This window comes from Zootoca vivipara, chromosome 6 (assembly GCF_963506605.1).
Source record: "Zootoca vivipara chromosome 6, rZooViv1.1, whole genome shotgun sequence".
In the NCBI taxonomy this organism is placed as follows: domain Eukaryota; kingdom Metazoa; phylum Chordata; class Lepidosauria; order Squamata; family Lacertidae; genus Zootoca; species Zootoca vivipara.
This window is the reverse complement of record NC_083281.1, coordinates 53,566,592-53,585,666: the sequence shown is the minus strand read 5'-3', so window position 1 is coordinate 53,585,666 and position 19,075 is coordinate 53,566,592. Positions and strand designations below refer to the sequence as shown.

At 41.6% G+C, this 19,075-nt stretch overlaps 1 protein-coding gene across 1 annotated transcript in view; it reads left to right on the top strand.

Moving 5' to 3' along the window:
- CDH8 (cadherin 8) overlaps nt 1–19,075 on the top strand; it is a 244,222-nt gene that overhangs the window by 109,129 nt on the left and 116,018 nt on the right. The window contains exon 4 of the mRNA XM_035120354.2: nt 8,362–8,481. Coding sequence (XP_034976245.2) covers nt 8,362–8,481 — 120 coding nt within the window. The remainder of the gene's footprint in view (nt 1–8,361; nt 8,482–19,075) is intronic.

Below are 19,075 nucleotides of genomic sequence, written 5' to 3'. Positions count from 1 at the left end.
CCTGACCGTTGGCAATGTTGGTTCAGGATGATGGGAGTTGGAGCCCATCAGCGGTGGGGGGGGGGGGTGCAGGGTTGATATTCCTGTTCTAAATCAAGTGAACACTGCAACCTGCCAGAATTTAGTAGCAGGGATAATGCACACACTTATATATATACATATACACCAGCAAACCCTACTGAGTGAGAAAGCATGCTCAAAGGTACAGTATGACCAGTTTTCGTCTCTCTCCCCGCCCCCTCCTAACCATTACAATCTTTCAGCAGAATGGTTCATTCATTGAATATGAATGCATGCAAATTTCTAATGCCATGAGCACAGTCCTTCAGGGCATACAAGTTTTATTTATTTTTTCCCCCAGTACACACATTTCAACAGCCCACCCCTCATCTGCCTTTTCCTTCTTCCTCAAGGGTGCTGTATGCATTTTTCTTTCTGAATAATGTGCACATTCGGTACCCTGACTAAGACATAAAAAACAGAGCCAAAGCAACAGAACAGCACTACCCAAGTGCACATATCTTTAGTTTATGAAGGATTTTAATCTAGTTTGTCAGCAAACAGAAACTAGTTTGTGCATCGGGGGGGGGGGGGAGGAGAGAGAGAGAGAGAGAGAGAGAGAGAGAGAGAGAGCGCTTACAGACGACCTGTTTATTGAACATCCATTCTGATTTGTTTGCAGGGGGATGATATGGCATTGGCTATTTAATGAGCAGTCATTCTGATTTGTATGTGCAGAGGTTAGATGATGTTTCATCAAAGCAAATGTCTCACTTTCCAGTGCATATCCCCATCGCTTTCCTTATTGCAAAAAAAATGTCATGGAGAAGCAGGTGGATTGAGCAGTACCTCCCAGTCAACCTGAATTCATTGGTATGTGATTGAATCCCACCCCAAAATAGTGACAGTCAGGATGTGCTTAGAGAGATCGAGGAGCAACTGTTATCATTATCTACTTCTGTGGGTCACTATGTGTATTTTGTAAGGGAGAATATTCAAAAGCTGCACAAACAGAGTGAAACAATGAGCCTTGGTTAACATTGAATGGTGTTCATTAATTAAAATCTGTTGCACCTTTTTGCAGCCTCCACTTACTTGCCGTGTGATTCACATTACAGAAATGTGTCTTGAGGAAAGTCACAGTGAGTCGTAAAAATAACATGCTAAAATATCCCTACATATCTATCCCAAAATGTGCTAATGTTATGTAAGGCAGCATTATGTGTGTCTCAAAGGAACAAGCACATTTTCTGGATGTTGCTGCAGTAGCCTCTGCAAAAAATCACCTATATTATTAGAAGTGGAACTAAAAGCAACTTAGGCCATAATAGCAACTTTCTTATTTAACAACCAACCAACCCACAAGACGTATCATACCAAATGTGTCTCACTAAAAAAAGTTTGTTATGGCCCTAAAGTGGTCCAGAATATACTCTGTTTTTTATTTATTTTTTAAGACACACATCTTTTTAGCTGTTAATTATTTGGGTTAAAACTTAAGCCATTTTTTTAAAAAAACAAAAACTTCAACACTTTTTAACAACAATAATAAGCCCAGAACTTCCAGGTTGTAGTTGGACGATGGCAAGGCTTAATTTGAAGCAGAACTCACAGGAGTCAGAGCTTCATCTTCATTTTCCATGAAGATGCTCATCCTGGGGATTTATTTCCATAACTTGCATCACTCAGCACAGCAAAAGATGACGTTATCTGGATCTTCATAAAGGATAGAACGTGCTCTTTGCTTCTGTGTTCCCTGCAAGAGAACTGCCGCCCCTTTAAGAAAGGCTTTGGAGAAACTTGGTTCCATTGCAAAGAATCCTTGCATAGTGGTAGCAGAGAAGGAACAAATCGGTGTTTTTAAGTTTCCTTTTGCTGCCTCCTCCCCTTCTCTTCATTTTAAGTAGTGAAAAGAAATTAATGGAGTTCTTCAGGGGAAGGTTGTGGTACATGGGTGGCGCTGTGGATTAAACCACGGAGCCTAGGGCTTGCCGATCAGAAGATAGGCGGTTTGAGTCCCCACGACGGGGTGAGCTCCCATTGCTCGGTCCCAGCTCCTGCCAACCTAGCAGTTAGAAAGCACGTCAAAGTGCAAGTAGATAAATAGGTACCACTCCAGCAGGAAGGTAAATGGTGTTTCCGTGTGCTGCTCTGGTTCACCAGAAGCGGCTTTGTCACGCTGGCCACATGACCTGGAAGCTGTATGCTGGCTCCCTCGGCCAGTAAAGCGAGATGAGCGCTGCAACCCCAGAGTTGGTCACGACTGGACCTAATGGTCAGGGGTCCCTTTACCTTTACCTCAGGGAAATGTTGCAGTTACATAATAATGACATTATGTTTTATTTTGATCAGGGTATTTTATTTTAACATGATTCATTGTGAGATGTTGGGCACTCTCACTGGCTGCATTCTGACAGTTTTCTTGACATTGCCTTACCTGATGATTTATGCAATCTTTCACATGATGTAAAAACCACTTTTGGGAATCTCATTCCTGTGCAAATTCCTTCCAGAACAAATCTGTCTGTAGTCCCTTTGACCCCAGAAAATGGCAGGGTGAAATTTGGGGTTGTATTCTAAAAGAATCATAGCATTGTTGAGTTGGATCCCCAAGGATCATCTAGTCCAACCCCCTGCAATGCAGGACTCTCAGCTACATCATACTTGACAGATGGCTATCTAACCTCTGCTTATAAACCTTTGTGTTTTCATGGGTGAATCATGGGGGAACAGAAGTGCACATGTGCATGTGGGGCATTCCCTCTCACCCTCCCCACCCCTCTATCTGCCTTAGTCTCCCATCAGTAAAATAAAAAATAAGATTCACCAGCAGTAAAATGGTGCTTGGAGGAAATACACTGATGTTTGGCTGTGTGGCAGTTTTGTTAAGACTCATCTAACGAAAAATAGCTGGGAGAACTAAAGTGGAGAATTGGCTTGGCAAGAAAGCTGAAGTGATTGTCTTTTATTTATTTATTTGCAAACTTTCAAAATCTCTTGCATTTCAGAATAATGAAGGTTGGACTTCAACCATAGTTTGAATGTGATAAACATTTGAATTCTGAGTTCAGAATTTGACATCCACAAGTGAAATTATTTCACCTGTTTTGACTGGCTAAATGAAATTAATATATATTTTGCTAAATTTCATTATCAGGCACTGTCAGATCATGTCAAATCCTGATGGCTACTGCATGCCAGATTCAAGATTCTGCCAAATGTTGACAGCTGCCACTGCAGAATCCGTGAATATGAAATGCTGATGCTGAACCTTAAATATTATTGGAATACTTGCACACACAAAGAGAGAGGTTGCCCAGAGAAAAGCTAGAGGAGAATTTGCGGGGAAGAGATCAAATTAATCTCAGCTCTAGCTAGCTTTACAGACTTCAAATCATTCTGGTTCAGAGGATTTTTAAAAACACACACATTGCGGTGGGCTGGGCTTGTCTTACCTCAAGGCTTCTTCACATTTTACACTGAACAGAGGTACAAGCTTTCTCTACAAATGTGCAAGTGTTTGTGTGAAAGATTTGTACAACTCAGTGGAAGTCAAATTATAAGCAGAGGGTTAAAGTTATTCTCCCTCGGCCAAGCTTTGTTAACACATCATACACAATAAGAGTGTTCACATATTGTATTCAACGAGTGTACCATCTGTGTACAAAATAGACAGGTATTCACCTCTAACATTCAATGAGTGCAGAGCGTAGGGACACATAGTGGCATCAAATTATTTGGGGATAATGACTGGATGACTGATCAGTGAAGGTGCTGGATCCTGTATGGAGTTGTCAACTGGAACTCTGTAATTAGGCTCATCTGTTACCATTCTTGGCTAAGATGTAAAGAAAAATGCTTAGTATAGCATACCATATAATATTAACTTGGAGTTGTTTGACTTGCAACACAGATGCATTAAAGAGAATTCCGAGATCCAAGTTTGGGGCAAGTACTCTCTGACGAGAGAACCCCAGCAGAAATTTTAAATCACTAAATATGCAGCAAAGTAAAGCATGAACGTATAGGCTGCTAGACCTTTAAAATATTGTGAGTTACAAAATAGTCCCCTCTTTCCCTAGGATAGAAAAGGCCACTCATTTGGTAAATTAAAAATGGTTTACTTACAACTCTCCAAAGATCAGATTCATGTGCTTTCAGCATTCAGAAAAAAGTTGCACAGGCATTAAAACCTGGCTTAGTTACAGTGGTGAAAGTTCCTAAATTATTGGTATAGGAACTCAAGAGTGGCTTGTGAGAGCCATGTGGTCTGAGCTTGGAACAACCAGCTCAGACCTCCTCACACATTGAGTTTCTCAGGTAGACTGGAGGGTGAACAAAGGCTTGATTACCTAGTCCCTCTCATGGGCGTACCCAGGATCAAAACTAGGGGGGGCAAGGGGAGGGGCCAAGGCACGGAAGGGGAGGGGCCACAAAGTGGGCGGGAACAGCGAACTCGCGCTCCGCCGGGCTGTGCCCCTCCCTAGAAGCAGGGCTGGTGGGCGGAGGCGAAGCCCAGCCCAGCGGAGCGTGAGTTCAGCGTTCCCGCCCGCTGCGCCGCGCTCCCTGGTTCCCCGCCGCGCTTGGCCTTGCCTGAGGGCGCGCCGGGGAGCTGGAGGGAGGGTGCGGCGCGGTGCAGCGGGAATGGCGAACTCGCGCTCCGCCGGGCTGTGCTCCGCCTCTGCCCACCAGCCCTGCTTCTAGAGTAGGGCAGCTGCCCTAACTTGCCGAATGGTGGGTACGCCCTTGGTCCCTCTCAATATGAGTTAAGCCTGGCAGGACAGTCTACTCTATGGTTTTACACCATTCATGCATTAATTAAACTTAAGCATGTTGGTTATATGAGGCTGGTTATCTCACAGGTTCCCACCACCATGACACACTCCTTAACCACTTCTCAGTAATGGTTGATTTCAGCTTTTGAGTATGGTCTTTAGGAACAGTCAAGGTGCAATTGTGTTTGGCATACTGTTTGGTTATACAGTCATACCTCGGTTTAAGTACGCTTTGGTTTGAGTACTTTCAGTTTAAGTACTCCGTGGACACGTCTGGAACGGATTAATCCACTTTCCATTACTTTCAATGGGAAAGTTCACTTCGGGTTAAGTACACTTCAGGTTAAGTACAGACTTCCGGAACCAATTGTGTACTTAAACCGAGGTACCACTGTATGCTTGTTTGTACTTTTGGATCCCAGTGATGTCCATTTATGATTGGGATATCAGTGTGAGCTCAGACCTGCTCAGGATCACAGTACTCTGTTGCGAGTTCAGCTATTAGGCCGACACCCCAGTTCCTCCCCCTCCTGAAGTATGTTTCCTCATGCACAAAGTTACACCAAGCCATTCACTACAACCTTCTCTTGGGCCATTTACTCAAGATTGCCTATCCTATTAATTAATGCCATCGTTCATTTTCTAAAAGACATACCAGCAACAAATCAAGGAGAAATGACTTAAATATAATTTGGTTAACATTCTCTCCAACCAAAATCCAAAGAATGATCTGAAAAGGTTAAGAAATTATTTGACATTTTTTTTTAAAAAAAAAACTCTGGCTAATGCAAAAAGTAAAAGAAACTGGAGGAGACAAAGCTATTTCTGAGACAACAGAGGATATTCAGTTTCTGCCACTGGCTTCCTCTAACTATTATAAGTGGAAATCAAAGAAGGAAAATATATCATTTTCAAACCATTGATTTTGTATGCTGCAGCTGTAACACTGCCAGTTTCTTTGAAATATGCTATTGCAAAACCTTAAATGCAATATATTATATTGTATTATTCATCTGGAATTTTGTATCTCTTTGATATGCTTCCTTTGGAAATGCTTGGAAATCCACATAATTTAAATAGGTAGTTTTATTTTACATTTTACAAAGGTACTTCAAATAATATAACTATTCTAAAATAAAAGTATTTCAAGAAGTTTCACCCTGTTGGTGTATTCCTGCTGAATGGCACACACGGAAATCGGGTTTTTAGGTGTAGAGACAGATAAATCAGTCGATTTCCAGTCTTAGATTTATTCATAAATCCATTCCAACCTGTTGCAACATTAAATTACATATTAATGTAATTTACTTCAAAGCCATTTTAAAGTTATTTATTGAAAAGTCAATTTAAAATCCATAACCTGAAATTGTATATTCTTGGTGTTAGAAGTGCAACTGCGGGGATCGTTCAGTATGCAACTTAAGGGTTAATTCTCTTAAATCAACTCACCAAAAGTGGGACAGGTGCAGGTGTTGCTTAGCAACCAGGCATATTGACACAATGATTGTTGAGGTAGTGTGTTCTTTGATTGGCTGAATCATCCTGAGAGACATTCTCTTCTCTTGGTGTTTAGTTGAAAGTCTCCCTGCTACAGACAAGGCCTGAAGTAAACAAAGCAAAACCTTTCTGTTCCTTTCTCCTCAAACTATACAGGGTGCTTTGCTGAGTTTCCTCAGTAAAGTTTTAATAAGACTTTTCGCTCTAGACTCCATCTGTGTTATTTAAGTGCCTTTGCTAATGTCCAGAAGGCCAAGGGCAAAGAGAAAGATCCAGTTTTGAATGCCCCTTGCTTACTACCATGGAAACAGTCACAAGCCTTGCCATATTTTTTTAAAATAAAAAATCTGTAAAAAGACAGAACCCAAGAGCACTCTAACATTTTTACTTCCATCCTGTTGGTGAGAACCTGCCAAGGATAACCCATCACATGGATTATCCATATTTGGTTCTCTTCCCCCCCCCACCTTGCCTGCTGTTGTCATAATATTTCACTTAAAATAAGCTTTTATAAATGTATTTTATTTTTTAAAAAATACATCTTGCAGATCTTGCAGGTTGTGCTCTGTGTGCCTTCCACCACCCTCAGTACTTAAAGTATGACGAGTGGCAATACAGGATAGAGCCTTCTCTGGAGTGAGTTCCTTCCAGGAAAACTCTTTCTCTTTTGTAGTTCACTTTGCTGATCAGAAGGTCGGTGGTTCGAATCCCTGCGATGGGATGAGCTCCCGTTGCTCGGTCCCAGCTCCTGCCAACCTAGCAATTCGAAAGCACCTCAAAGTGCAAGTAGATAAATAGGTACCGCTGCAGTGGGAAGGTAAACAGAGTTTCCGTGTGCTGCTCTGGTTCGCCAGAAGCGGCTTTGTCATGCTGGCCACATGACCTGGAAGCTGTACGCCGGCTCCCTCGGCCAATAATGTGAGATGAGTGCTGCAACCCCAGAGTCGGTCACGACTGGACCTAATGGTCAGGGGTCCGTTTACCTTTATCTTTAAGCACTTTTTAGGTTCCACACCAAGATGAACATATTTCAGATGGGCTTTGGGGTTGCTCTGATAATGCCCCCTCCCATACACAATTTGTGCTGCCCTGATAAATATTGCTGATTGATGTTGTGCTACTAATTAGCATCGTATATTATATAGTATAGCAACAACATATATTTTATATTGTGTTTATAGCTTGGATCCCATAGGGGCAGAAAGGCGTGGTGTGGTGTTGTTGCTTACCTGGCTTCCCAATGCAGAAGTCACTGCCAGTAACCAAAGCAGGGGGGGGGGACCATTCAGTCGAAAGGTCAGTGCAGTATGGGCACAGCAGTAGGAGTGTCAATTTGGCTCCAGCACTGCACACTGCACACACAGCACATTGCTACCTCTTCTAAGTACCAGTTGAAAGCAGCTTTATTTTCTTCTGCTTGTAGCAAATCCTAATGTTTAGATCTGATTGTGTTTTTATTGTTAGGCTGCTGATACCTTAGTGTTTAATTGTTTCCGTGGCCTTGGCTTGTTTGCTTGTTTACTGCCAAGCTGTCTTGGGTGGCTTATGCAGAAAGGCACAGTGCAGATGTCTTAAATAAAACATCAATATTTAGAGAACATTGTTATTTGTAATGATGCTATGCTCATTGCCTTGCTGAGTGCATGTCTGTGGGTAGGTGGAGAGGAGGGCTCATAAACTGCAGGGATGTTAGGATTGCAGTGCTTTGCACATCAATGTATGTTTAATAATGAATTTAACTCTGCCATCTGAAGTACCCAGGACAGGTCCTTCTGCATGGTGATACTGAGGATGTGGAGCTCACTACCATACCAAGGGGAGGTTCATCCTTCTGCCTTGTTTCTGACCTTGAGATAAAATTTGCTGACCCTTATTCAAACAACTGTCAGAGTCTTCTGATTGTTTGAGGAATGGCTTGCTCTCGTTTCGGCTGTTTCTTTACTGCTCAGTTGATATCATGTTTTATTTTCTGTATGAGTGGTTTATTAAGACAGAGGAAAAGAGTATGGAGCGAGTCCTCTGTCCATATTCATTCCTAACAGATTGCCAACTTGTATTCTTCATCAAGCATACTTTTCTTTTTCACTAGGTACTTACGTTACCAAAGTGACAGCCACCGATGCAGATGATCCTGTTTACGGAAACAGTGCCAAGCTCGTCTACAGCATCTTGGAGGGACAGCCTTACTTCTCAGTTGAACCACATACAGGTGGGTGCTTCTGAATGCTAACTTCCCCTAAGTTATATGATATGTGAGGAGCATGGGTTCCTGAATGCTGCTTTGCTTCCTGCATTTCAACATAATGTGTAGGTAGGTGGCTGTCAACATTAGTCAATCTGTAGCGCGTAAGTATCTGACTCATTTCCCATGGCTGCACAGAAAGACCTGACAAAGTACAAAGATAAAAAAGGAAGAAGACTGCTTACAAATGTTGTTGCAGTAACTGAGACCGAGATACCAAAAAGGTCAAGTCAAAAGCCCACTGTTAGTGGATATATTGCAACATATTTTAATAAGCAAAACCTGTGGGGGGTATGGGTGTGCAAAGTTTATTAGAGGTTGTTAAACCTTGCTTTTAATAGTGCCATAGGATATGTATATACACACTTTTATGCACTAGGTTCTACATTGTGTGTTTCAACCAGGGTTGGGAAATCTCAGACCAGGGGCTAAAAATGCCTCCCTAAGCCTCTCTGTTAGACACTTTGGTCACATTGGCATAACATGGGTTTCCAGTCTATGGAGCCATGCAGAGGTGTGGTGGTGGGTGGGAAGGAGGGAACTGGACAGAGTATGCATGCACATTCAAGCATCTGCATCACCCAGGAGATTGCAGCCACAGGGATAAGTGAAGAATTGCCTCAATTGTCCGGAAATGTTACTTCCTAGTTTGCATGGAGAAGCCATTTTCAGCAGAGCCCAGCATCAGAAGCACCAGGGCCGTCTTAAGCATAGCTGGCACTGTAGCGCGCATTATCCCTCCGGCGCCCCCCTCCCGTTTCCGAGCACAGCTGTTGCATGGGCGCAGCGCAGCTGCCACAAAGGCAGAGCAGCACGGCGCCCCCCAGCGCCTTGCGCCCCCCAACCTTGCCTTAGGGCCGGCCCTGAGAAGCACATAGCTGTGGGTGTTGTAATTTTGCACCCATAAGAATTTTGCACCTGGGGCAACAGCCCTTGTGACCTCCATGCTATGCCACTGTCTGGTATCTCCCCACATTGCCCCAGCTACACATTATCTCCTCAACCACACTCGCCATCATTGTTCCCGGCTTTGCATTTTTCTTGGGTGGTTTGTTGGTTTTCCCCCAGCTTGCCTAGATGGATAATGTGTAGGGTGTGGGTGGGTGTAGAAACTAGCCTACTGCATACAGGTAAAATTTACATTATGCCCAGCTTTGCCTCCGACTCTGCCCATGTGATTGTTAGATGGTTGCCAAGAGGGAATTGTGGCCCTTGGACAGAAAAGCTCTGGTTCAATCTCTGGCATCTTCAGTTAAAGTCTTTCTCCCTCCCTTTTTTCTTTCTTGTGTTACATAAATTGTCCAGTAGCACCTTAGAGACCAACTAAGTTTGTTCTTGGTATAAGCTTTCGTGTGCATGCACACTTCTTCAGATACACTGAAACAGAAGTCACCAGGACCTTATATATAGTGGGAGGCTGGGGTTTTTCTCAGGAGGGTAGTAGGAGATGGGTGATTGACTCAATGGGTATGGTAAACCTATTGATGACTGTTAACAACTGCAATTAGTCCTACAGGAAAAAGCAATGGATAGTATGCAGATGATTAGCATATGTAATGAGACAGGAATTGAATATCTCTATTAATACCAGGTCTCTCCATAGTTTTCAGTTTAGTGATGAGTTGTAATCAGCAACTTCTCTTTCAAGTCTGTTTCTGAAATTCTTTTGTAATAAGACAGCTACGTTGAGATCTTGTATAGAATGTCCTGGGAGATTGAAGTGTTCTCCTACTGGTTTCTCTGTCTTGTGATTCCTGATGTCAGATTTATGTCCATTTATCCTTTGGCATAGGGTTTGGCCTGTTTGTCCAATATAGAGAGCTGAAGGGCACTGCTGGCATTTGATGGCATACACAATGTTAGAAGATTAGCAATTAAATAGGCCTGAGGTGGTATGTTTGATGTTGTTGGGTCCAGTAATTGTGTTATCTGTGTGTATGTGGCAGCAAAGTTAGCATCTGGGTTTATTGCAGGCTCTGGTACCAGGCTCCTTGGGCAAAACATGGGATAAATATCCCATGTTTTGCCCAAGGAGCTCAAGATGCCACATCTTACCCTCACAACAACCCTCTGAGGTAGGTTTCTTACCCTCACAACAACCCTCTGAGGTAGGTTGGCTTCATGATTAACTCACCTATTCTTTTCTGCACTGAAGATGGCTCTTTCACCTGAGTGGACAAGGATGATGGGAATTGTAGTCCATCAACATCAGGAGGGTCACACGTCACACACTCCCAGCCTAACTTTCCACAGTAGCTCAGCAGGTTTAACACCAGTTTGTACCAGAAACCATAATGACTGACCACTTGTCCCAGCATCATCTGTATTCTTCAGGTACATAATTTAAATTTGAGAGTCACTGAAACATCGCACTGAATTCAGACTCAGGCATGGCCAACATCACCCTGGTTCCTCAGCCATTAAGTGAAAACTGCCAGGTGCTTGACAACCCTTTGCATTTACAGTCCCAAGTAGGCAACAAAAAGGAGGATTGTTGAATTATGAATGCAGTGCACAATAGTTCCAAGGCTTTATATTTGGGACTGCTGAAATATTGAGTAACCTTAGAATGGAAGCTATTTACCTATTTACCTATTGTGACTTGTATTTTAGGAATCATTACGGTTGGGCTCTATAAATTATATGACCTTCAGCTCAGTTATAATTTGTCTGTTTAAACTCTCAGTAGTGCTTCTTTTGTGTTGGTACTGTTCGCTCTCTGTGTCTTTCTCTCTCATTATGCTGTCATTATGATCTGTTTCATTTCATTTCACCTATATTACATCTAGGGATGGCTGAATCTGTCAGTGTTGGTTTCTCTCAGTTTCTCATTTTTCCAGTCTTCAATTCTGTTCTCTACATTTTCATATCAGCTCACTTAAAAAAATTAAATGTTTTCATGAAAAGTTATATTTTCTCTCAAATATATATGTGTGTCTGTATGCAATTTTCCCTACATACGCATTTTTGTAAAAAAACATTTTGTTTCACTAATATTTGAAACTCAGTCATCCTTTGAAATTTGCACTCAGAATTCTGCAAATTTCCAATCAAATATATCCAACCAAATAATATGCAAAAAAATCCATATATTAGGGGAATGTATTAATAAAAATGCTTGTTGTTGTTGTTGTTTAGTCATTTAGTTGTGTCCGACTCTCCGTGACCCCATGGACCATAGCATGCCAGGCACTCCTATCTTCCACTGCCTCCCGCAGTTTGGTCAAACTCATGTTCATAGCTTTGAGAACACTGTCCAACCATCTCATCCTCTGTCATCCCCTTCACCTACTGTAGTGCCCTCAATCTTTCCCAGCATCAGGGTCTTTTCCCAGGGAATCTTCTCTTCTCATGAGGTGGCCAAAGTATTGGAGCCTCAGCTTCAGGATCTGTCCTTCCAGTGAGCAGTCAGGGCTGATTTCCTTCAGAATGGATAGGTTGGATCTTCTTGCAGTCCATGGGACTCTCAAGTGAAAATAACATACAAAGTTGCATGCTATCAGGGGAATTGGCTTTTATATTGGTCAAAACTGCATAAAAATATTGGTTTATGAGAAGAACTTCACAGTAAAATGCTGATAAATTTCATGAGGATTAAAAAAAAATCCAAACAGCTGCAGAATGTGGAGAAATGAATTTAGAAATGGGAAAAATGGGAAACCAAGAGAACAGAAATTGGCAGCTTCCTCCATCTCTACAGGACAGGTGTTGTGCTGCAGCCTGGAAAAGAACATCCTCTCCCCTCCACCTTTCTGAGGCTATGAGTTTCCTCCTTGAGTCTCTGAAATCTGTATTCTGCTCTGGTCAGACCTCACCTGGAGTACTGTGTCCAGTTCTGGGCACCACAGTTCAAGAAGGATACTGATAAGCTGGAACGTGTCCAGAAGAGGGCAACCAAAATGGTCAAAGGCCTGGAAACGATGCCTTATGAGGAACGGCTTAGGGAGCTGGGTATGTTTAGCCTGGAGAAGAAAAGGTTAAGGGGTGATATGATAACCATGTTCAAATATATAAAAGGATGTCATATAGAGGAGGGAGAAAGGTTGTTTTCTGCTGCTCCAGAGAAGCGGACACGGAGCAACGGATTCAAACTACAAGAAAGAAAATTCCACCTAAACATTAGGAAGAACTTCCTGACAGTAAGAGCTGTTCGGCAGTGGAATTTGCTGCCAAGGAGTGTGGTGGAGTCTCCTTCTTTGGAGGTCTTTAAGCAGAGGCTTGACAGCCATCTGTCAGGAATGCTTTGGTGGTGTTTCCTGCTTGGCAGGGGGTTGGACTGGATGGCCCTTGTGGTCTCTTCCAACTCTATGATTCTATGATTCTATGAAATCATCTGCCCTGAGTCTCTGCCCCAGAGAATACATTCAAACGCCACTTGCCAACCCTTCACTTCTAATTCTGGAAAGCAAGGAAATGAGTTAGGAGAGAAGCAGTGATGGCTGATGCCCATTGAGACTGGTAGGGTGGAAGACAGACAACTCAACAGAAGGTGCAGCCAGACTTCCTCCAGTTTAACCCTCATCCTCATCCACAACAGTGAGACTAAGAAGGAAGAAGTGAATAGCGAGAGCCACCCCTCTGGCCTGGTTGTGTGTAAGAAGGCAGGCAGGTGGAGGCTCGCTGAGGGGTGAGGGGTGGGGCAGTATCCTGCTTGCCCTAATGGAGAGTAGGTCTCTCTAGCCTCTATTGGAGAGTAGGTCTGGAGGGAGAAGGGACCAAGCCCATTAGTTCATTCAACACTCTTAAAATAATTATAAGCAACAAATTAAACTGGATCCATAGCTTACACAATTTATTCAGAAGCGGAGACATTGTTGATCATTCTGACAAATATTTTCCATGAGAGCTGAACACAGGAATATTAGAAAGTGCTTTATAGTGAGACCACTGGTCCATCTCCCTAAGAGTTTTGGCCCTCTGGGGTTTCAGACAGGAGTCTCTCCCAGGCTTCTTGAAGATTGAAAATGGTATATAATTATAATAATTTATTATTTGTACCCCACTCATCTGGCTCAGTTTCCCCAGCAAGTCTGGGCAGTTTTCAACAGAGATTAAAAATACACTAAAATATCAGTCCTTAAAAACTTTATGCATGCATTCCCTAAAATTCTCCAACGAGTTCAGAGGGAGTGGGAAAGCAGCAGTGGCGGCGGCGGGGGAGAATAAAAACGTGTCAAAAAATTCTTTCCTTGAACCTGTAAAGTTGCATATAACTATTTCCAAATCAGGATCACATTTGTGTTTTCTCGGGAACTCTATCTAGAAAGCCCAAAGCATAAAGGATGTAAATAAATCTTCAGAAGACAATTTTGTGATGTAGAATTCAATCTGCCTGGAGCTATTTAGAACTAGGAATATAAAGCCCTTAGATTCAAGCAGTGTTCAATTCGTTACTCAAGGAGCCACCTGTTTTAGAGCACAGGCACTTAAAAAAAAACCTCAGCTTGATGAAAGAAATATGCCTCCAGATTTCTTGATAATCTGAACATTTGCAAGAAGTGTATATGATAATATCTTGTATGCACCATGGACACTTTTAGGGGTTTTACAGTGCAGTTGTTTGGAAAGCCAGGACTAATAGATCAAATGTAGCTACAGTTTCCAGCAGTTTGTGCCATTGTAAATTAAACCGTCCCAGGGCTGGCATGCATAAAACATGTAAATGATGTAGGATTCTACGTGCATCTCTTGGAGTTTAGCAGTTTGCAGTTAAAACTGTATTGTTCTCTACAAGAGCAGGTGGAATAGGTGCAAAACATGTCTGGCATTGAACAGAAGCCATAGCTCAGTAGCACGTGCTTTGTGTGCTGGAGCTCCCAGGTGTCGGCATGTCCAGGTAGGACTGGGGAAAATTCACTGCCTAAAGTCCTGTAATATCACTGTAAGTCACTGTGTACAACGTTGAGCTAGTTGGGCCAATGGTCTGAAGTGGAATAATGCAGCTCCCTAAGATATCTGGGTTTGAGACTGCTTCTTGCATGTAATTAGATGTGTGCTTTTTAGAGCTGTGGATCTTTGTAGTCCAGGAATGCTAGCACAAATACTCTGGGTAAAGTGACAATAGGCAAAAGAGGGAGGCCTGTACTGGTTGCAGGAAAGGACCATAGCTCACCAGAGGAGTATCTGATTTGTGTGTAGATGTTTAATCCCTAGCATTTCCAGGTCAGACTGAGAAAGACTACCTGTCTTAAATCCTGGAGAGCAGCTATCAGAGTAGATGGACCACACTGAACTAGATGGACCATTGGTCTGACTTACTGTTTTCATAGAAGATAGGGATTCTTAGCCTTTGGCTATCTGCAGTAAAATATACTTCAATAATTCAAGCAAACTAGACTGGGCCAAAAATAGCCCAATGTGGACTAAACAAGCTTAATGCCCACAAAAGATGGAATAATAATTGGAGTGAATGGGGGTGGGGGGAATTGGGGCTGCAAAGAAAAGATGAATGGAATGTAGTATCATGGAAAAGGGAATGGATGTCTGTCTAGCTTGCCAGAATCATGAGTAGGAACATTCTACACGGCAACATTTCATTGCAGGTAATGTCCAAAAGGACAGTGTCTGCAGAAAGGAAGCTGACCTTATTGAAAGCTGTGTCTAGAACTTCCTGCTGCTCATGGAAATAGGGAGAGTGAAACAAAGTAAACACATGTGTGAAGACAACGCCTTAGCAATCTAGCTCCAGCTGATTTGGTCTTTAGTCCCCTGGGAAGCAGGGGAATGGATGCCTGAAAAAACCTCTTCTGGCACATAATTGATTTCACATCACACATCCTGGCTTTGCACAACTTCTCAAGCACCCCAATGGGATCTTGAATATGTCTACCTCATGCATCCTCGAAGGGAACATCATATGCATCACAGAGGGTGTGTGTGTGTGTGTGTGTGTGTGTGTGTGTGTGTGTGTGTGTGTGCTGTTTCACTCTCTATTTCAGACCTTGCTTTGCTTGAACTTTAAAAAGCTCTGTGAATCTCCACAGGCCCTGTTGTATTGAGCACCTTTTTATGTAGCCTACTTGATAGCTCTATCTTAAGTAAGGAGTGCTAGCTGAAGACTTGCCACATTTGATGTGCATTGGTGGAGATGAGATTCCATTCCTTCCTTCAAACTCACAGTCCTGCTACTCTACGGCCCCTCCCTACACTCCTATCTATCCATCAATCAAGGATTGGCATAACTGGAAATTGCTGATGGGGGGGGGGGCTTGACCCCTGGGAGATGGTGCCCCTGCACATAATTGTGGCTCAGATTGCAGGCCATTTACTTTGTCTTACAAAATTTTGAATTGGGGCCTATAGCAAAATAGCAACCTTGCTTTTTTGGTCAGTCTAGAATGTGAAAGAGTGTTGGAACAATGGAGCACAATGTTGACAGTAACTGTCAACATACAAATGTACAAATTTAGGAAATTGTTCAGCATTGTTTTAATAGGTGGTGGGCTTAGATACCTTCAGAATTCCTTGAGGCGTTCAATATGTATATTTATGAGCTGTGCATGCAGTAACTCTTAGAAAACCACTACAGTCAAGCAGTATATAAATTTATTAAATAAAAATAAAATAAATGAATTCAAGTCATCACACTGATTTCTGTCAGTGAAGAGTATGTCATTCAGGGAGAGCTGTTTGACAGTGGAATAGACTCCCTTGGGAAGTGCTGGTCTCTCCTTCCTTGGAAGTTTTTAAGCAGATCTGTCATTGTCTGTCATTGTTGTTTTTGGATTCCTGCATTGCAGAAGGTTGGACTAGATAACCCTCAGTGTCCCTTCCAACTCTACAAATCTATGATTGTAATGTTGTTGTTCTATTATTATTATTATTATTATTATTATTATTATTATTATTATTATTATTATTATCTCACCACCACAGAATAATATCCTCCGCCGCCCCACTCTGTGTGGTTGCAAACACAATAGGTTTCATTAATGAGAAGGCAAAAACAAACAATACTTTAAAAAAGATTAACAGCTTCTCAGGCAGGATAAACACACTCTGCAATGACACCAAATTAGTGATGTATCTTACAATGGCTCACATCATTACAATCTCTATAAATTGCTACCATCCTCTGCTGGTTTTTTATGAAGCTCTAACTTATTTCCCCCCTCTGTTCATTGTTGAGAAGTTGTCTTTCTAATATTATTTATAAAAGCATGCAAGTTTTGTTTATTCTCTAATAGCTCACTGACTTCTAGTCCCCACTGTAGCCCCTACCCATAGTTGTTGGCTAGAAGTTCCACAGAAATATTTATTTTTCACCTAATGTGAGGTGGAGATGGTCTAAATCAAAACAATCATTATTACAATTGCAATTACTGTAATGACACATAATCTAAAGTGGTACATTGTTCTATAATAGAGGCATGGCAGAACAGCAGCAGCAGCAGCAGCAGCAGCAGCAGCAGCAGCAACAACAACAACAACATCCAATTGCATTTAACTAATTTACATTTCATAGGAGTTTGCTGAAGTAATTGAACCCCTGTGCTATTGCTTTTCTTTTGAGTTTTGGGATTGTAGTAAACAGACTACTATGCAAAATCGGACACAGAAGAAAGCAAGAGTTCTGCCATTCTAAGTAAAGGGAACAGATCTGAACTAATTCCAGATTAATGTGTGGATCAGGATGCAATCACCCTTCAGATTTCAAAGAATCATAGAATTGTAGACTTGGAAGGTACCTCAAGGGTCACCTAGCCCAACCAATGCAGAAACTTTTCATACTTTTTCCAAATTTCATACATTTCCATTTTTTACATGATTCTTAGCTTTAAAAAAATCAAATGTGTTTCAAATGTGTATTTTAAGAATAAAATATGAAAATAAATGTGAGCATTGAGAAAGGTGAATGGTGATCGCTTCATATATTTATTTCCTATATTTCTAATGTAATGTTTCCAGTTCATCTCCCATGTGCCTCTATTTAGAAAATTCTATGCAGTTTTAACAATTGCATCTTGAACAGAATATGATAGAACTGTTGAATCTGCAGACTAGGACAGTTCAAATGATCAGGGCTAGACTAGAAATTTGCAGCATGACCGTTTGCTTGCAAGTAAGTCCTACTAATTTTAACAAGGCTTATTCCCTAGTAAGTATGTGTAGGCTTGCAAGTTTTGTTCATGATGGTAGAAATACAACTAGTACGTAACTTAGTATGAAAGAAGATGGGAATGATTCTCCATTAACCACAGGAATAGTATGGATGAGTTTCACCCTTCCTCAGTCATTTTATGAACCCTTAAGAAATGGATTTCTGCCTTAAGAACATTTGCTCATTCTGATTTTGCTCTCTATACTGTTGAAACAACTACCATTAGCCAACCATATTGTGTTCAAAACTCTTGTACTGATAGGAAATAGAGAGAGAGAAAATGAATAATTATTGGGGGTGAAAGAGATCATATCAAATACCAGAAATATCTACTCAATAAAGAAAGGTTAAATAAGAGTTTGTTTGCTGTGGTTAACCACCGCTAGAGAAAAACTAGGTAGGTAGACATTAGCCTATCTGGTTAGATTCTCATCATGGTCTTATGTTCACAGTAGATGCTTGCTCTCCTGTGACGAGATCATAGAATTGTAGATGTGAGTCCCTTTTTTTTTAATTGTACCAACAAGTACAGAATCATTAGTTATTTGGTCTTCTGTAAGCTGCATCCAAATTGGCCTTGAAAAATCATGTGGTCCAGATATTCATGTGCTTTTTAGTGGACTTGTAACAAAGACCTGTCCCCAGGTAAAACCCAGCTCATTAGGAGTGGATGGGTGCATAGCACTTAAATGAAACCACATCTCCAAGGACATTATGGGAGCTGATCCTTAATTGGAAATATTGTTTATGGATATTAGTTGGACTTGCTTCTAGACGAATGTATTCTTGCAAACATGACTTTTTTTTCTAAACATATTAACAGCTTTGTACCACCAGTACTGCCTCCAGGGAGTGGCCTGTTCCCCCCCCCTCCTAGATTCCACTTTATTTGTATTAACCCAGTGGTGTTTACAAGGTCATATTTGCAAACTCATTAACTTTTAGCAATGCCCTAAGTTACATCTGAGCAAATCCATTAAATGCTGTGTGGTTGCACAGGTGTGCAATTGAAACTGTATACCATGAGACCAATCTGAACATGAAACTAGTGTATAATGAGGAAGCCTGCTTATTAAATGGAGCACATTAGATTGGGGCTATCCAATCTGCAGGAGCTAAAGTTTCCATGCGGAACTGGGCTTAACCTATAAAGCCCTAAAAATGCAAGGCTCTGGCTCGTAGGAGACTATAAGGGTGTTTTTTTCCTTTATAAACTGCCAAAGTAATACTAGCTTCTCTAATTAACTTCAGATTCCATAATTACTGAGGATCATCATCTGGATCCTAAAGGCTTTTCCCTGGAAAAAAAGAAAAAGATAAAGTTATATATATAAACGCTACTTCCAATTAAGCACCAGTTTTGCATTGCAGCCCCAAATTGATGAAACATTTACTGATATGAAAAGATTGTCAAATACAGTAATTTCTAAGCATAGGTGTGCTAGAGGTGTTGCACTTTGT